This window comes from Melospiza georgiana, chromosome 3, assembly GCF_028018845.1.
Source record: "Melospiza georgiana isolate bMelGeo1 chromosome 3, bMelGeo1.pri, whole genome shotgun sequence".
Lineage (NCBI taxonomy): Eukaryota > Metazoa > Chordata > Aves > Passeriformes > Passerellidae > Melospiza > Melospiza georgiana.
The window spans coordinates 89,375,578-89,388,978 of record NC_080432.1 but is presented as its reverse complement, the minus strand read 5'-3'; the positions used below and the strand labels follow the sequence as shown (position 1 = coordinate 89,388,978).

General features: G+C 36.5%; 1 protein-coding gene across 1 annotated transcript in view; it reads right to left on the bottom strand.

Annotated features, from left to right (window-relative positions):
* NBAS (NBAS subunit of NRZ tethering complex) overlaps positions 1-13,401 on the bottom strand; it is a 160,057-nt gene that overhangs the window by 120,606 nt on the left and 26,050 nt on the right. Inside the window, exons 17-21 of the mRNA XM_058020301.1 lie at positions 12,073-12,224; positions 11,182-11,316; positions 10,833-10,911; positions 10,019-10,120; positions 9,585-9,721 (exon numbers count right to left, since the gene is read on the bottom strand). Of these exons, the coding sequence (XP_057876284.1) occupies positions 9,585-9,721; positions 10,019-10,120; positions 10,833-10,911; positions 11,182-11,316; positions 12,073-12,224 (605 nt within the window). The remainder of the gene's footprint in view (positions 1-9,584; positions 9,722-10,018; positions 10,121-10,832; positions 10,912-11,181; positions 11,317-12,072; positions 12,225-13,401) is intronic.

Here is a 13,401-nt window from a genome sequence, read left to right as displayed (position 1 = left end):
TATTTATAACATAGTTGAGTTATTTTACTCACTCTGACATACATGTATTAGAGACTAAAAAGTTTAATTTTCATGCAAGTGTTACTCACCTCGGCCTAAAGTTAACAGTTCTTAGCAAATGCTTGTTTTTACAGACATGCAACTACTCCATATCCCTAATATTTTCAGAAAATAATTTGCATTTTGCTCTTCCCAGCTAAACATTTATACTTTCTTTCCTATCCCGTCCTTCCCCTTTTCTATAACACAAAAGCCACTTGGGTTTGCCCTTAAATACCAACTATTTAAAATATTTTTTTCAACAGACTTTAAAACAGAATCCTTTCCGAAGAGCAGAAGTCATTAATTACATAAAGACTACATTAAAAATAACTTCCCTAACATCCCAGGTTTATAATGTCAACTGAAGCTGAAGGTTTACTGCTTAAAAAAAAAAAACAGTTAAGGAAGATCTCACTCAATTCAGGTTCCCAGGCTTTGCCCTCTGTGAAAGTTGCTTTCCTTTCCCCTTTCTCTGCAACTCCAAAATCCATCAAGGGACAAAGCAATGTGCAACTCTCTAGCTGTTTTCTCAAAAGAGTGCAATAAAAATAAAGGTGAAAAGTACAGAGACAAGCAATATGAATGACTAGAGGCAAGAAGTGTATGATGTCCCTTTTCTAAATGCCAGAGCAGAGTGAAGAATCCTAGAAGAAAGAAACAATATGTCAAGACTGATTCCATGTTGTTCATGTTATCATTTCACTTAAATAGGAAATAATATTTCACTGTACTTACTTCCTACAATGCTGTAAATACTGATGAGACTGGGCCTCATTTACAATAAACAGCAGATGCTGTTTTACACAATATGTAGCTGAGCTGCTAACTACCTGCTGCATGGCATAGAAGATAAACCACCATGTACTTGAATACTGTACTGGAATAAAATCTCATGAAAGTTCACATCTAGAAAATATCTAGCTGAGGATATCTGAGCCATATATTATGGAAGTATGTTATTTCTCACTTGAGAAACTTCAAGTAAATGTTGCAGTGTGTTTGCCTGTACCTATTTTCCTCTCCTGAAAACTACGGTTGGCCATTTGCCTTCTGGTCAAGTCGACCTATATTTCAGCATAAGGTTTTTTGGGACTGAACCCCACAGTTGTCCAGACACCTCAATTCCTGAAGTGCTAAAAGCATACTTCAGAAGTCTTTCATAAAAGCTTATTAAAAGACTTCACTGTGAAACACTAAAGAGGAAAAGATTTTCATTTCATGGTGAAGAAATGAAATGCAGTGCAAACTTGACTACAAAATGTCTACCTCTATCTTTTTCCCTTTCTCACAGCAGAAAAAGTTAAGAGTTAAAATATTTAAGTCAGGTGTATGAATAAGCCATGGAAAATACTTTTTAAAGTATTTTCTGCTCTGGCTCCATTTGCCTTTTTAAAAGTATTCAGGTTCACCACTGGACTAAGTAGGGAGAGGAATTTCAGACTTTTAACTTCTCACTAAGAGTCAAGCAGCATTCAGAAACCATCTTCTCTAAATGCTTAAAGAAAACACCACCAATAAAGATACAGCTGCAAGATATTTAGATTTTTTTATCCTAGTATAAATCAGTATTTATGCAAAGTTACTTCTAACATATAAGTTTCTTGGTGAGCTCAGAACACACACAAAAAAACCCTAGCAGAACCCAGAGCACTCAGAGATGACTCCTATCTCCATTCACCTTCTCAACAATACTAATAAAATATATAATTTCCTCTTGCCCCCTACATGACTGTGTTGAACTGTCCTGACTATCTCTCCTCATTCTGAAGAGTTAATAAAAACTCCTGTATTTGAAATTACATACAAGGACTGGAACAAACCAGTCTTGACACAAACAAAGGATGAGACATCCCTGTACCTAAGCCCCCTATAAAGGCAAAGATTAGAATGCTATATTTATCTCAACATTTACCAAAAGGTTTGTTCTTAACTGATACTTATGCTTTAGCACAGATTATTTTTTTTTCCCTTGGATTTCTATTCTCAGTTATTTCAGTGACTCATGCAGAAACAGAGAGCAACAAAACTCTGGAATAGTTGTTAAAAAGGAAGCAAGTCAGTTGAAAAAGTCTTCAGGTGTCAAAATACCACTGCAGTCTGAAAATTCATGCATACAGAAGAAACAAAACGGTACAGAAGTGAACACATATCTGAAAAGAGGCGGAACTCACATTTTTCTACAATGCTTTGTGTACAACACCTGTACCGCAAATGCAGCTGAATGGGGGCACATCAGAACCTCCACACATGCCCTGCACCCCAGAGAGAGATCTAGCAGGGCTGAGGTGTGAATGCACAGACAGCCTGCTGTTTATGCATTGTGCACTGGATCCAGAGCTCATTCTCCTGGTGCTACACAACTCTGCAGGTTTGTTCTTGTAACTGAAACCCCACAGAGGTCAGAGACATGAGCACCTGGAATTCCAGACATGGCTGCTGACAGACCACTGCAGTCACCAAGGCAGGTGGCCTTCTCTCCCAACAAACAAAACTATCAGCTGTGCCATACTATAATTGTATGCAAATATCAGCACGGCTGTGAGGTATTTTTTATTTTTCCTGAGCCACTGCTTCTCCCCCACCTTCTAACCTTCTCTCTTTTCAACAGCAGAATAAATATGATTGAAATCCAGTAAATTGACTGATTATGGAAGTATTCAGCTCTGCTTCTTCAAAAAGAGCTGACTTTTCCTGTATTGCTCTTTTCACTCTATTGCTTATGTTGGCTTGGCAATCCTTCCCATTCTTTTCTCTGACAAAAGAAGTCCCTGCTATTGTAGTTTCTGTATCATACCAACTGCATTTATTGAATCCGGAAGATTATTTTCTCTCCAAGGACAGGCTCTCAAAGAGGAAGGTCTAACTCAGTTTTAAGGTCAGATTCCAATTCACTCAATTACCAATACCAGCTGTGTGGGTTTGCTTTTTTTTCCCCTTTTAAGCATTTCATAGAACAGGCCTGTCTCCAGGACTCTTCAAGTTGAAAATTCAGAGTATTTTTTCTTTAAATCTTTTCCCTTGTAAACTCATCCACATTGAATGCAAAGTGCAACTTGCTCCAACACATTGATGAAACAATATCTTTTTGGTGAAAGACATTGATGTTTTTAGAACTAGGTTTGGGACATTTTGGAAGTAGATAAACCTTTGCTGTCTTTTTTAATCATGTCTCCCTGTCTGAAAAATAGTTAGAAACACTCTTTTATTCCTCATTTGGAAGCCTGTGTGTTACATATATAAAATAACTAAAATATTCTATTTTCCTTTAATTTAGAAACTCTTTAGTCCAAAGGATGTATCTTCTCAGATAGCAATGGGGAAATCAACGCCACTTTCTGTTGCTCTGCAATTCTTATATCTCTAAAACAGTTTTGTTATGTCACAATTATTCCATAGTTGAGGATGAAATATAAGAAATGCATCCAAGATATACAGTCTCAAACAGCTGGGATATGTATTGCATTGTTCATAGTGGATGAAAGCATTCTCCTCTTTCATTATAGAATTTGAACAATGAATTAGTAAATGTAACTGCAGAACTGATTGTATGTATTTTTAGGTTTCCAACTGCTCAATATACTACCAGATACAGAAGTGGTGAGCAGAGAGAGAGAAGTGCTTCATTTTCCAGAAATACCCATAGGGTGTGACAAATTTATCAAGACTGAAGTGCAGCTGCTGCCTAAAACATCCGGCACTTTGGGAAAGCTGGTCTGCATAAACCAGTGGAAAAGGTATCCCACAGCTTTTGGCCACCACAGTTAGCTAACCTTCAGAATCCCTGCCATGCACACTGCAGTGACTACTTCAGGTCTTCTGAAGCAGCTCTGCCACCGGAGGAGAAAGTTGTAACTGATTTCATATAAACAAATCAAGCTATGTTTTAATGATGTGCCTAACCTCTAATAAAATCCGGGGAGAGGGAAACTTTCTTCACTCCGAAACAACCTAGAATGAATAATCTAAACATCAGAAGAGTCAGCTAACACCACACAAGCACAGTTCAGAAGCTCACTGTGGTTTTTTTCCTCATGCATACAATTAAAATTGTAAGGCAATAGCCCATTTTGATTTTTTGAAAGCTATTTTAAAGACAAAGCTGAACTCCAAGTAAGATCAAAGCTGTCTGCCACCAAATCATGAAATACTACTTCAGAAGTGTACATTTATAAAGCATAATGAATGTTCCTGGGAGAAATTTTATTCTAAACCCTGTAAAAGAACAATGAACAGATAAGACAACAGCAGTGGTACACCTCACCAGAAGACTGGACAAGGCAAGCCAAACCCCAGTTCAGGACAATGCAGGCAAGAGACACACATGGTAGATGAAGTCAGAATATGTCCAGCATTAACTACCCAGAAATACAAAGGAAATCCTGTCAATGTTCTGTGGATAAACAGCCACAGTTCAACTCACATGCTACAGGAAGTTATGTGAAGGCTGCTACTGGCCTGTCTGAAACCTCCTCCATGCTGAACATACTCGGCTCTCTCAGCTAAATGACACCTCAGCTCCAGAACAGCAGGTTCTGTGAAACCTCCCTCCTTCCTCCCTGACAGTTCATGTTCTCCACATCTCCCTCATGGCTTCAAGTTCTCATTCTCTTCTTCAAAAGCTCCTCACAGCCAACATCTATGGTACTTTCACCAGCTCACCGTCTGCAGCAGCCTCCTGGCTATAAATGAGCTATTCCTGTTGTTATCACAGATTCACACACAAGCAGCTTACAGAGGAGTCTCTCTTCCTCCAAATCACTGCTTCATTTTTACATGGACAAGAACCTTCCCCGCTCCTACCAGAAGTCAATCCAGACAAGAGCATGAGTGTCATCATGACAAGTTAATCTTTCTCTCAAAAATTATTTTTTCTACTTCATAGTAGAAGGTAAGATTTGCTGGTTTTTTCTACCAAATACATCATTGAAATTAACTACATTTCTTCCTCTGAACTGTTTTTTTCTTCCTATTAGTGCAAAGATAAAAGACATGCATAAAAGCACAGGCCCTTATTACTTTCACTGTAGCACTATACAAATCAATTCAAGCAAATTCAAAAAGGGAACTAACCATGAGATTAATTCTTTTAACACGAACACCTCTGAATGACACTAAAACCAAAAGCAGTTTAGCTTCACAAGAAAAAAAAATAATATGAAAAAGAGGGGACTATATATTAAGACAGTTCCACAGACATTCCATTATCAAATCTATTTACATGCACATATAAGGAAGGGAAGAGATGAAGCTCTAAGAGCTTTATTGAAGCTACAGTGCCACAGGCAATAACTAAGAACCTAGTTCAGGAGAAGATATCATTATGGAAAAGGCAAAGTCAACTGCTTATGAACTCTTAGTAGTACTTACTCATTCATAGATGGAAGTCAACTACATGGAAATTTTCAGGTTTTAAAACCTTCACTAAGTTTTTAGGAGATACTTCCACATTCCTATCCCAGTTCATCAGGCAAATGGAGTTCATCCAGCACTCTCTGGTAAAAATTCACTTTATGTCACAACTGAACACCGGTATTTGAAAAAGTTAAAAAGCAAAAACACAGAAACATAAAAAAATGCTATCTTAGGGGGAAGATTTTTACTATAGCATAATGTGCAATATAGCAGACTTATGGCTGCTGAGGGAACCACACATTTGAAGTTCCAGACTTCTGTGAGTTGAAAATGTGAGCAGTAATGTTATAATACAGCAGTTAAGCCTAGTACAAAGGATAAGAAACTTTTAAAAATGGAAAAATACTCTGGTTACATATTTATAATGGCAGTAAAACTGTTTTCCTAGATCACATTTAAAAACCTCAGGGCAACAGTCTTAACTATAGATTAAGAACACTAGCTATAGCTATTAAAACAGAGATTAAAAAGAGCTATCAGCTCCTTTGAATGCCTGAACTTTTACCACCTTCATTCTAGTTGTCTTAACAGATGTAGTCTGTGCATCTGATGGCTCTTTGAGAAGGAGCATGAATCTCAATAAGAGACAGCAGAGATACAGGAGCCATCAACATAAAAGAAGCTGAGAAATAATATGAAAAGAGTAGGAAAACACTACAATCCGAATTCTGCAAAAACACATTACCTAATAATGTTCATCTATCACAATACCAATTTGAAACCAATACCATTTACAGCCACCAATGTGTCTTTTTATTTCAGATTCCTTCTCAACTAGGGAGCTGTTGAGCTTACTTAAATCACAGACTTTTGCAGAAGTCTCATTAATAAATAAATTCCCTGCTTAGACACAGAACTCCTGAACTCTTCTGAGTAACCCCAAAAGATGCTAAGCTATAAAATATGTGCCAAAAATGAGAAACAAAAGTATATCTACCATTTGAGACTTTTTACAAGCAGATACAGGAAAAAAAAATATGTATTTCCTAATAACCTGTCACAAAAGAGAAAAAAAATCTACTTTTTTCCTCCATTTGTTATGCCAGCTCTTCCTTGACTGACAAGATCTCAAATTTTTGTGACACTGCCCTTTAAATGCCATCCTGATGTAAATTACATGTCCAAATACAAGAAAAACACCTACTTTATGCCTACAGAATGCACTAACCAAAGGAACCTTTCTTTCAGCATGTACTTAGAATTTAGAGCTGGCAGGTGAACTGAAGGACACAGATGAACAGTTGTAACACAACCTTCACAAAAACATTTCTTACTGGTTAGGAAGTTCATCATATAAAGCACTTGAATGTGTATTCATGTTGGTGGAGGTGCACAGCAGGCAACTGTTTCAGTGCTCTTCTGGGCTGTAGATGGAGGTGCCTGTTTACTCACTTCATCTGTTCCATGCACTAACAAGGCAGCATCTGCTACACAATCTCATGTTTCTCCTCTGCCAGATTTCCCTTGAGATGGAAGAACTAAGTGAGCATAGAGCAATGCAGTGAATTCCCACAGGGATGAGTGTCACCTCACAGAGCTCCAGCTGGGAATCAACCCCCTTATTGTTCTAAGTGTGCAGCGTACACAGACACAACAATATGGTAAATTCAAAACAGAACTTCATCCCACACACACAGACACACACAGAGCCATATAGGAAGATGCAGAAGACACCTCCACCAAAACTGTTTCTGATCAGCAGGGGTCTGAGCTGCAGGAAACTGAGCAACAAAGGCATCAACAAGGCATGAACAAGGTGCTCTTTAAGCAAGGCCACTGGATCAGGCTGCACTCCTGACCAGGCAATGCCATCAGCTGATCTGTGCCAGTGGTCTCACCACATGCACCAAATACCCTACTGAAATCTACTGGTACAAATACTGCGACTGAAAATTTTCAGAAAAAACAAGGATCTAAGAGAAATCACTGGAGAGCAGCCTTTTTTGCAACTAAGAGGTAAAAAGCTCCTGAAGGATAACCCCCTATTTCCCAAGTGCAACAGTGTGAAATTTCAAAAGGAAAACCAGACAGTCCTTTCCTGATTCAGAATCTATTTGCCTAAAGTCAAAGTTCATCAACATTGATTCACTGCTTGTCCTGAGATGCCTGTAACTACAAGCTACATAAGCTAGAGAGCCCATATCTACAGAATGTCAGTAATTTTACCATCCTAATAAACTCCCTAAAAAACAACCACCAGAGAGACAAGGACAATAAAGTCACAAAAAAATTACTAAGAACTTCAATTCCCTTCAATTCATATGACACAAGAATTGCCAGAAGCCTCCTTAAAATAGTAAGAAAATTTCACTTTCTACAACTTAAATCTATTTCATTAGTATATTGGTCTCATTGATAGATACTGCCATCAGTACATATTTAATCACATTACTAAAGTATTGATTTAGGGAGTATATTTAACAACATTATGAGCAATCAGTTTTGTAGCAGAGAAACAGTTTTAGGAAAAGCTTATATCAAATATACAGTGTATTTTTTGTTTTGTAAGTGTATGGGATTTGTGTTAATCTCATCTTCATTTTGTAGTTGTCCAAAGACAAAAACTTCAAAAGACACACAGTATTGTCTATTCTGCAATCTGGAGGATAAAAAGTGCGAACCTGCACATACCTGATCCTAGCACTGGAAAGTTCTGTCTGCTATGAGAATAAAAATTCAAAATATATACTTTCATTTTTCAATAGCAGACAAAACTAAGTTCTTACCCCATAACTTCACATCTTTACTACTAGATCACTAGTGAAATGTTTTATTTTAGCTGTCATCTTGTCTCTTGGCACATAAGTCAGTTTTGTAAACAAACAGAACAACAAAGTAAAAAAAAATTATAAAAACAAAAAGAAAAACAACAAAACCAAGAACAAATAACCCTTCAGAAATGCAAGGACCCTATTTATGACCAACAATGGACTGTAACCACATTTAAGATGACCATTCTTCCCTGTGTGTCACACTCCAAACCTTAAAAAAAGAGAAAAACTGAATATGTTTTACCAATTTTATAAACACTTCAATAATTTCTCTTCATGGTCCTAACTTGTACTTTAAAGAAAAGGATAAAACAAGTGTTTTCATACCTTAATTAAATCATAAATGTGTTCCTAATACTACCAACAAATAAAAAGGGAAGCATTAGCTATCATGAAATAAAGACTGTTCTTTCTCTTCAGAGACAACAAAACTGGTAAGTATTTTGAGTTAAGAAAAGTTTCAGGGGAATGAATTGAAAAACCCTATTGTAAAAGAAGAATTGCCCAAATGGGACTGGCAAAACCTTGAAGTGGAAAGTTTGACTATAATAATGGAAGACTACCAAAAAAATTCTATTAGCTTCTCTAGAAACTTTCCCTCTTTAAGTAAGGCTTCAAAGTCCTATTGTAAAGTACCAAATAATGAAATCTGTCCATCTCTTTATGAGCACTGAACAATTTGCTTCAAAACTAGTATCATAATTGAAGAGCTGAAAAGAAACCTCTAAAAGCAAAAACTTCTTCTAATTAATATGAAGAACTTAATTATGATGTTCAAGGAAGACTCCCTTAGAAAAATAAAATTTACAATAAAATAAGCTTTTATGCTGAAATGAAACAGTAGGAAAGTCTGTATTTGAAGCTTTTCAAAATTCTACCTTACCAAGTTACGTAAGAATTAGTACCAATAAGATTAATGTTTCTGAAGTTACTGACTGCTTAAGTGTTAAATTACTTCACAAAACAAATCCAGAAAAATGCATTTGCTTCCAGGGACCTAAACACTTGTATTATTCCTTTCCTAACAGTGGCTGTTACCACAAGCCAATTAAAGACCAGTACTACACAGGTGAAAATCTGGGCAGTTTCAGGTCAGACAAGTCCATGTTCCCTCTTAGATATGTAATGGAGTAAAGAACCTCTAGATCCCAACTTTCCTGTTAACGACCAAAAGGATTCCACAAAGGGCACAAAGTAAAGCTGAAAACGATGACTGGTAAACTCAAAACCCATACAGACAAAGCTGCTCTCTTGATTCCAGATAATAACCAATAACAGAGTGCCATACATGGAAACTAATTTATGTATTAATCTAAAAACCTTCTCCCTTTGAGTTAGTATCTATCAATGCAGCCTTACCAAGCCTCAGGTAACAGCAAAGCATACTCGTGTGGCGAAGTGGTCTCCGGGAAATTGGAGAGAATCGCCTGTCTGTGTGGAAGTAAAGCTGATCCATGGAAAGTGAACAAAATTTCCAGGGCTCTCACATTGCTTTCCTAAAGAACAGAACAGTAAGTTGCAGAGCTTAAGACTGATTTAGACTGAAAATAGAGCAATGTAGTGAAAATGAGCAAGAAAGTTTAGGTCATACAACAAACAGTTAATTTTAAAATTTTCTTTAGCAACAAAAAAACAAGGTCAGGGTCACAGCATTCATTTATTTAAAATCAAAGACACTACCTCTTAAATTTCCATTGAGATTCAACCAAGTTCAAAAGGAGGAGGAAAAAGCACTTTAGTGCAAAGAGCAATATCAAAACAACACTGGATTCTAGCAACATAAATATTAATACCCGAGCATAAGTTCTTGCTGAAAGTACAATATTCTGATTTCTGAACTTCTTAAAGAATTCTCCATCGTAATGTTCAGCTGCATGAGGCCCTCCAAGGATTTCCTTCAAAAAAAAAAAAAAAAAAAGACTGCTTTTTATACAAGATTTACAAAAGCATCAAAAAGTCCACACATCTTTTTATCCTAGGATGAGTAAGTTTGAGATATATGCTGAAAAGTATGCTGGGTTTTTTGTTTCAGTATGAAAAAAACAGATGCATTTTTGATTGATAAGCTAAAACCATTTTCTGCCTTATTTTAATTAAGGTTTAGACATCATTAATTACAGGGATGTGGTAAAAGCCATAAATGGGAGTGTGTGCATTACCAACTGCAAACTTTAAATTTAAAAACCTAGTAAAATACAGTTTGAAATTCCAAAAACTTTCACATTTGTAAGCTCATGGAAGAAAAAGATTTGTTAGAGAACCTGCACAGAACTTGTCAATTTGACAGACAGGGATATCACAGTAACCGTGCCTGAACTCTACATCCCATGTAGTTGCATAACTCAATTCCCTGCAGACACAGGATGCTCAAAGCAGGCTTCTGCCCAACTGCACCTCTCAAGACTAGAAGCCATCCTTTGGAAACAGTGAAGCAGGAGAAACAGTCACTCAAACAGAAAACATCTTTTCTCCAGTGATAGACTGGAGTTTATAGCCTTTCAACAAGGCAATAAACATTAATACCACAATAAATAACAAAAAATGGTAAGATGAGGTGCTGCAAAAGTTGCAGGAACACCTGGGGTGTGAGAACTCAGAAGAACTCACCTCATAGGTCTCAAGGCGATCAAGGTAAGTTAACAGCTTCAGCCTGCTACGGCACAGCTCCTTCTGTTCCAGGGTCAGCCTGTGTTCAGAACAGGAATTTTCACATTTGCCATTAATACTTAATGTCACATGCATATGAAGACAAAGGTTACACATTTTAATGCCTTTGTGCACTGGGATATATCAAGAAATTAACTAAACCGAGAACTTGACACAATATAATGCCAATTAAAATTTATACCACTTTTCTAGTAGGAATAATATATATAAGAGTAATTATGTTCTTGCAACTGTGTAGTTATTATAAACCTATAATTCTGAATAAAACATGGCTTAACATTTCATTTACTTTGAGAAGTTTACTGATGCTAGCAGTTCTTGACGCTTTTTGGCCTCCTTTTCCTTTCTAGTATCCATTTCTTCATCTGGTGACAGAAGGTCTTCATAGGGAATTTCAATGTCCACTTCCCCTGGTAAGATAAATCTGGAAGACAAAAATCAACAATCTAAGCAAAGGGGGGAAAAAGGAAATTAAATCATTTTTGAAGAAACATATTAAAACAGCCTTTTGTCTATGTTTTGACTAAAAATCTGCATATTTATAGAAAAATACTGAATTTTTGTGTTTTAAACAAGCAGGGATTCTTCCCAAGCCAACAAGAGACATCAACTTCTGTTTCCACTCCCTCCCTAAAACAAACCAAAACCAAACTTGATAGAAGTTTCTAAATTCCACAGCCAGCAACTGGATTGGCAGCAGCTCTCCAGCACACAATGGCAATAGAAGACTGCACAAAGAACAGCCGCTTTCTATTTCTACCACCAGAAACTGAACACTGAGGAGAATTGTCTCTACTGTGTCTTGCTTCTGCTTGATCAATACAACTAAGACATAACCAAACACATAGGATTAGTTGCAGCTTTCAGAAGCAGCAAGAGAAACAGATTCTCATAGTAAAATATTGACATCAGAAATTCCCTCTGATGAAGAAATTACAGGGCATATATTTACAATGAACACTGTATTTTATATACATACATAGGTAAAATATATAGGTACTTTAGGAACATCTATAGAATAAGTCTGAGTCAAAGCATGACCTTTCTTTATGTCCTACAAAAGCTTCCCAATATTTTCACTAGTGGTTGATACAAAAAAAAAAATTACCAAATTACCATAAAATACTTTATACACCATTCTTTAAAAAGAAAACAAACAAAAAAAATACTCTTCCCAAACCTGCCACCATCCTCTCCTTTTCCTATGGCCACAAGAGCCTCCAAGTCTGTGCCTTTCAAGCCATACTGAAGCAGCTTCTTAGCAGCATCTGCATTTTCTGGAACTCTTTCCAAGCACTCATGAAGAACCCATGCACGTTTCTTGATTTTGCTCTGTCCAAGAACAAGAGAACAGACACAACGTTACGCAGTCCAATCCAAAGCAAGAGAATCAGAGATTACAATAAAGTTTTCTCATGTATTTCGTCCTCTTAAGAAAATGTCAAGCTCCCCTGGTGACTGACAATGCAAACCAACAAAAGAGATGAGAACAAAATAAACACAATCCCCTCAGAGGGGAATATATATGTGGCAGAAAAGGGCATGGAAATACCAAATTACTTAGGAGAACTTCCACAACTGGAACAGAAGTAATTATTTGCACTTTCTAATTAACTTTACTCCTTTTTACACTAAATACAATGTGATGGTTTGGGGGTAAAATACATGTTTTATACACCAAGTGTATAAATTCCACAACAGCACTAGAGTAATTTTCAATACCATCTTCTTCACATTTACTAAAATTCTGTGACAGAAAAGGCACCCAAATTACACAATATATTTGCCTTATCTGCTGATCTTTGGTTGACATTACAGATCACATACGGAATGGCTAAATTTTAACATTTAGTCAATATCTGACTTGAAAAGATATAGAATACACTTCTCTTGATCTCTTGTAATTCTAGACTGACATACCTACCTATACTACTATATATACACTAATATACCTATAATACTAATACCATACTCTATCTGCTATTCTAATACTAAGCTATATATTACTGTTCTATAGTAATAGTATATTTCTATTACTAATAGTTTACCACAACCATGAGGTTGTACAACTTAAACACCATTTTTCTGCTGAGTTAGTAGTTTTTCTTCCAAGCCAAAAAAACCCCATGTTGAATTCTACTGAAAAGATCAGTTACAATTTGCAGAGTTCACTGCAAATTTTGTTATTCAAACTTTGTGATACAGCTACTGTACCAACTTCACCTTCACAATTTATTTTCTATAATAACTTGAAGTATAAACAGTTGATATTTCCAATTATTATTCTTCATCTGCCAGGCAATAATCTATTGTGGCATGTGGGGGAAGAGATTACACACAGGAAGCGTGTTGCTATTAACAGAAGTTAGAAAATATTCCAAAAGACTTTCATTCGCTGCCAAGGTTTCTAGATCAGGGCTTCAGTTAAACTGCTCTCTTACACATGACATGAAATGGAATTTGCAGAGCAATTCTTCAAACTGCCACCAATTCACATTGCATAAATTAG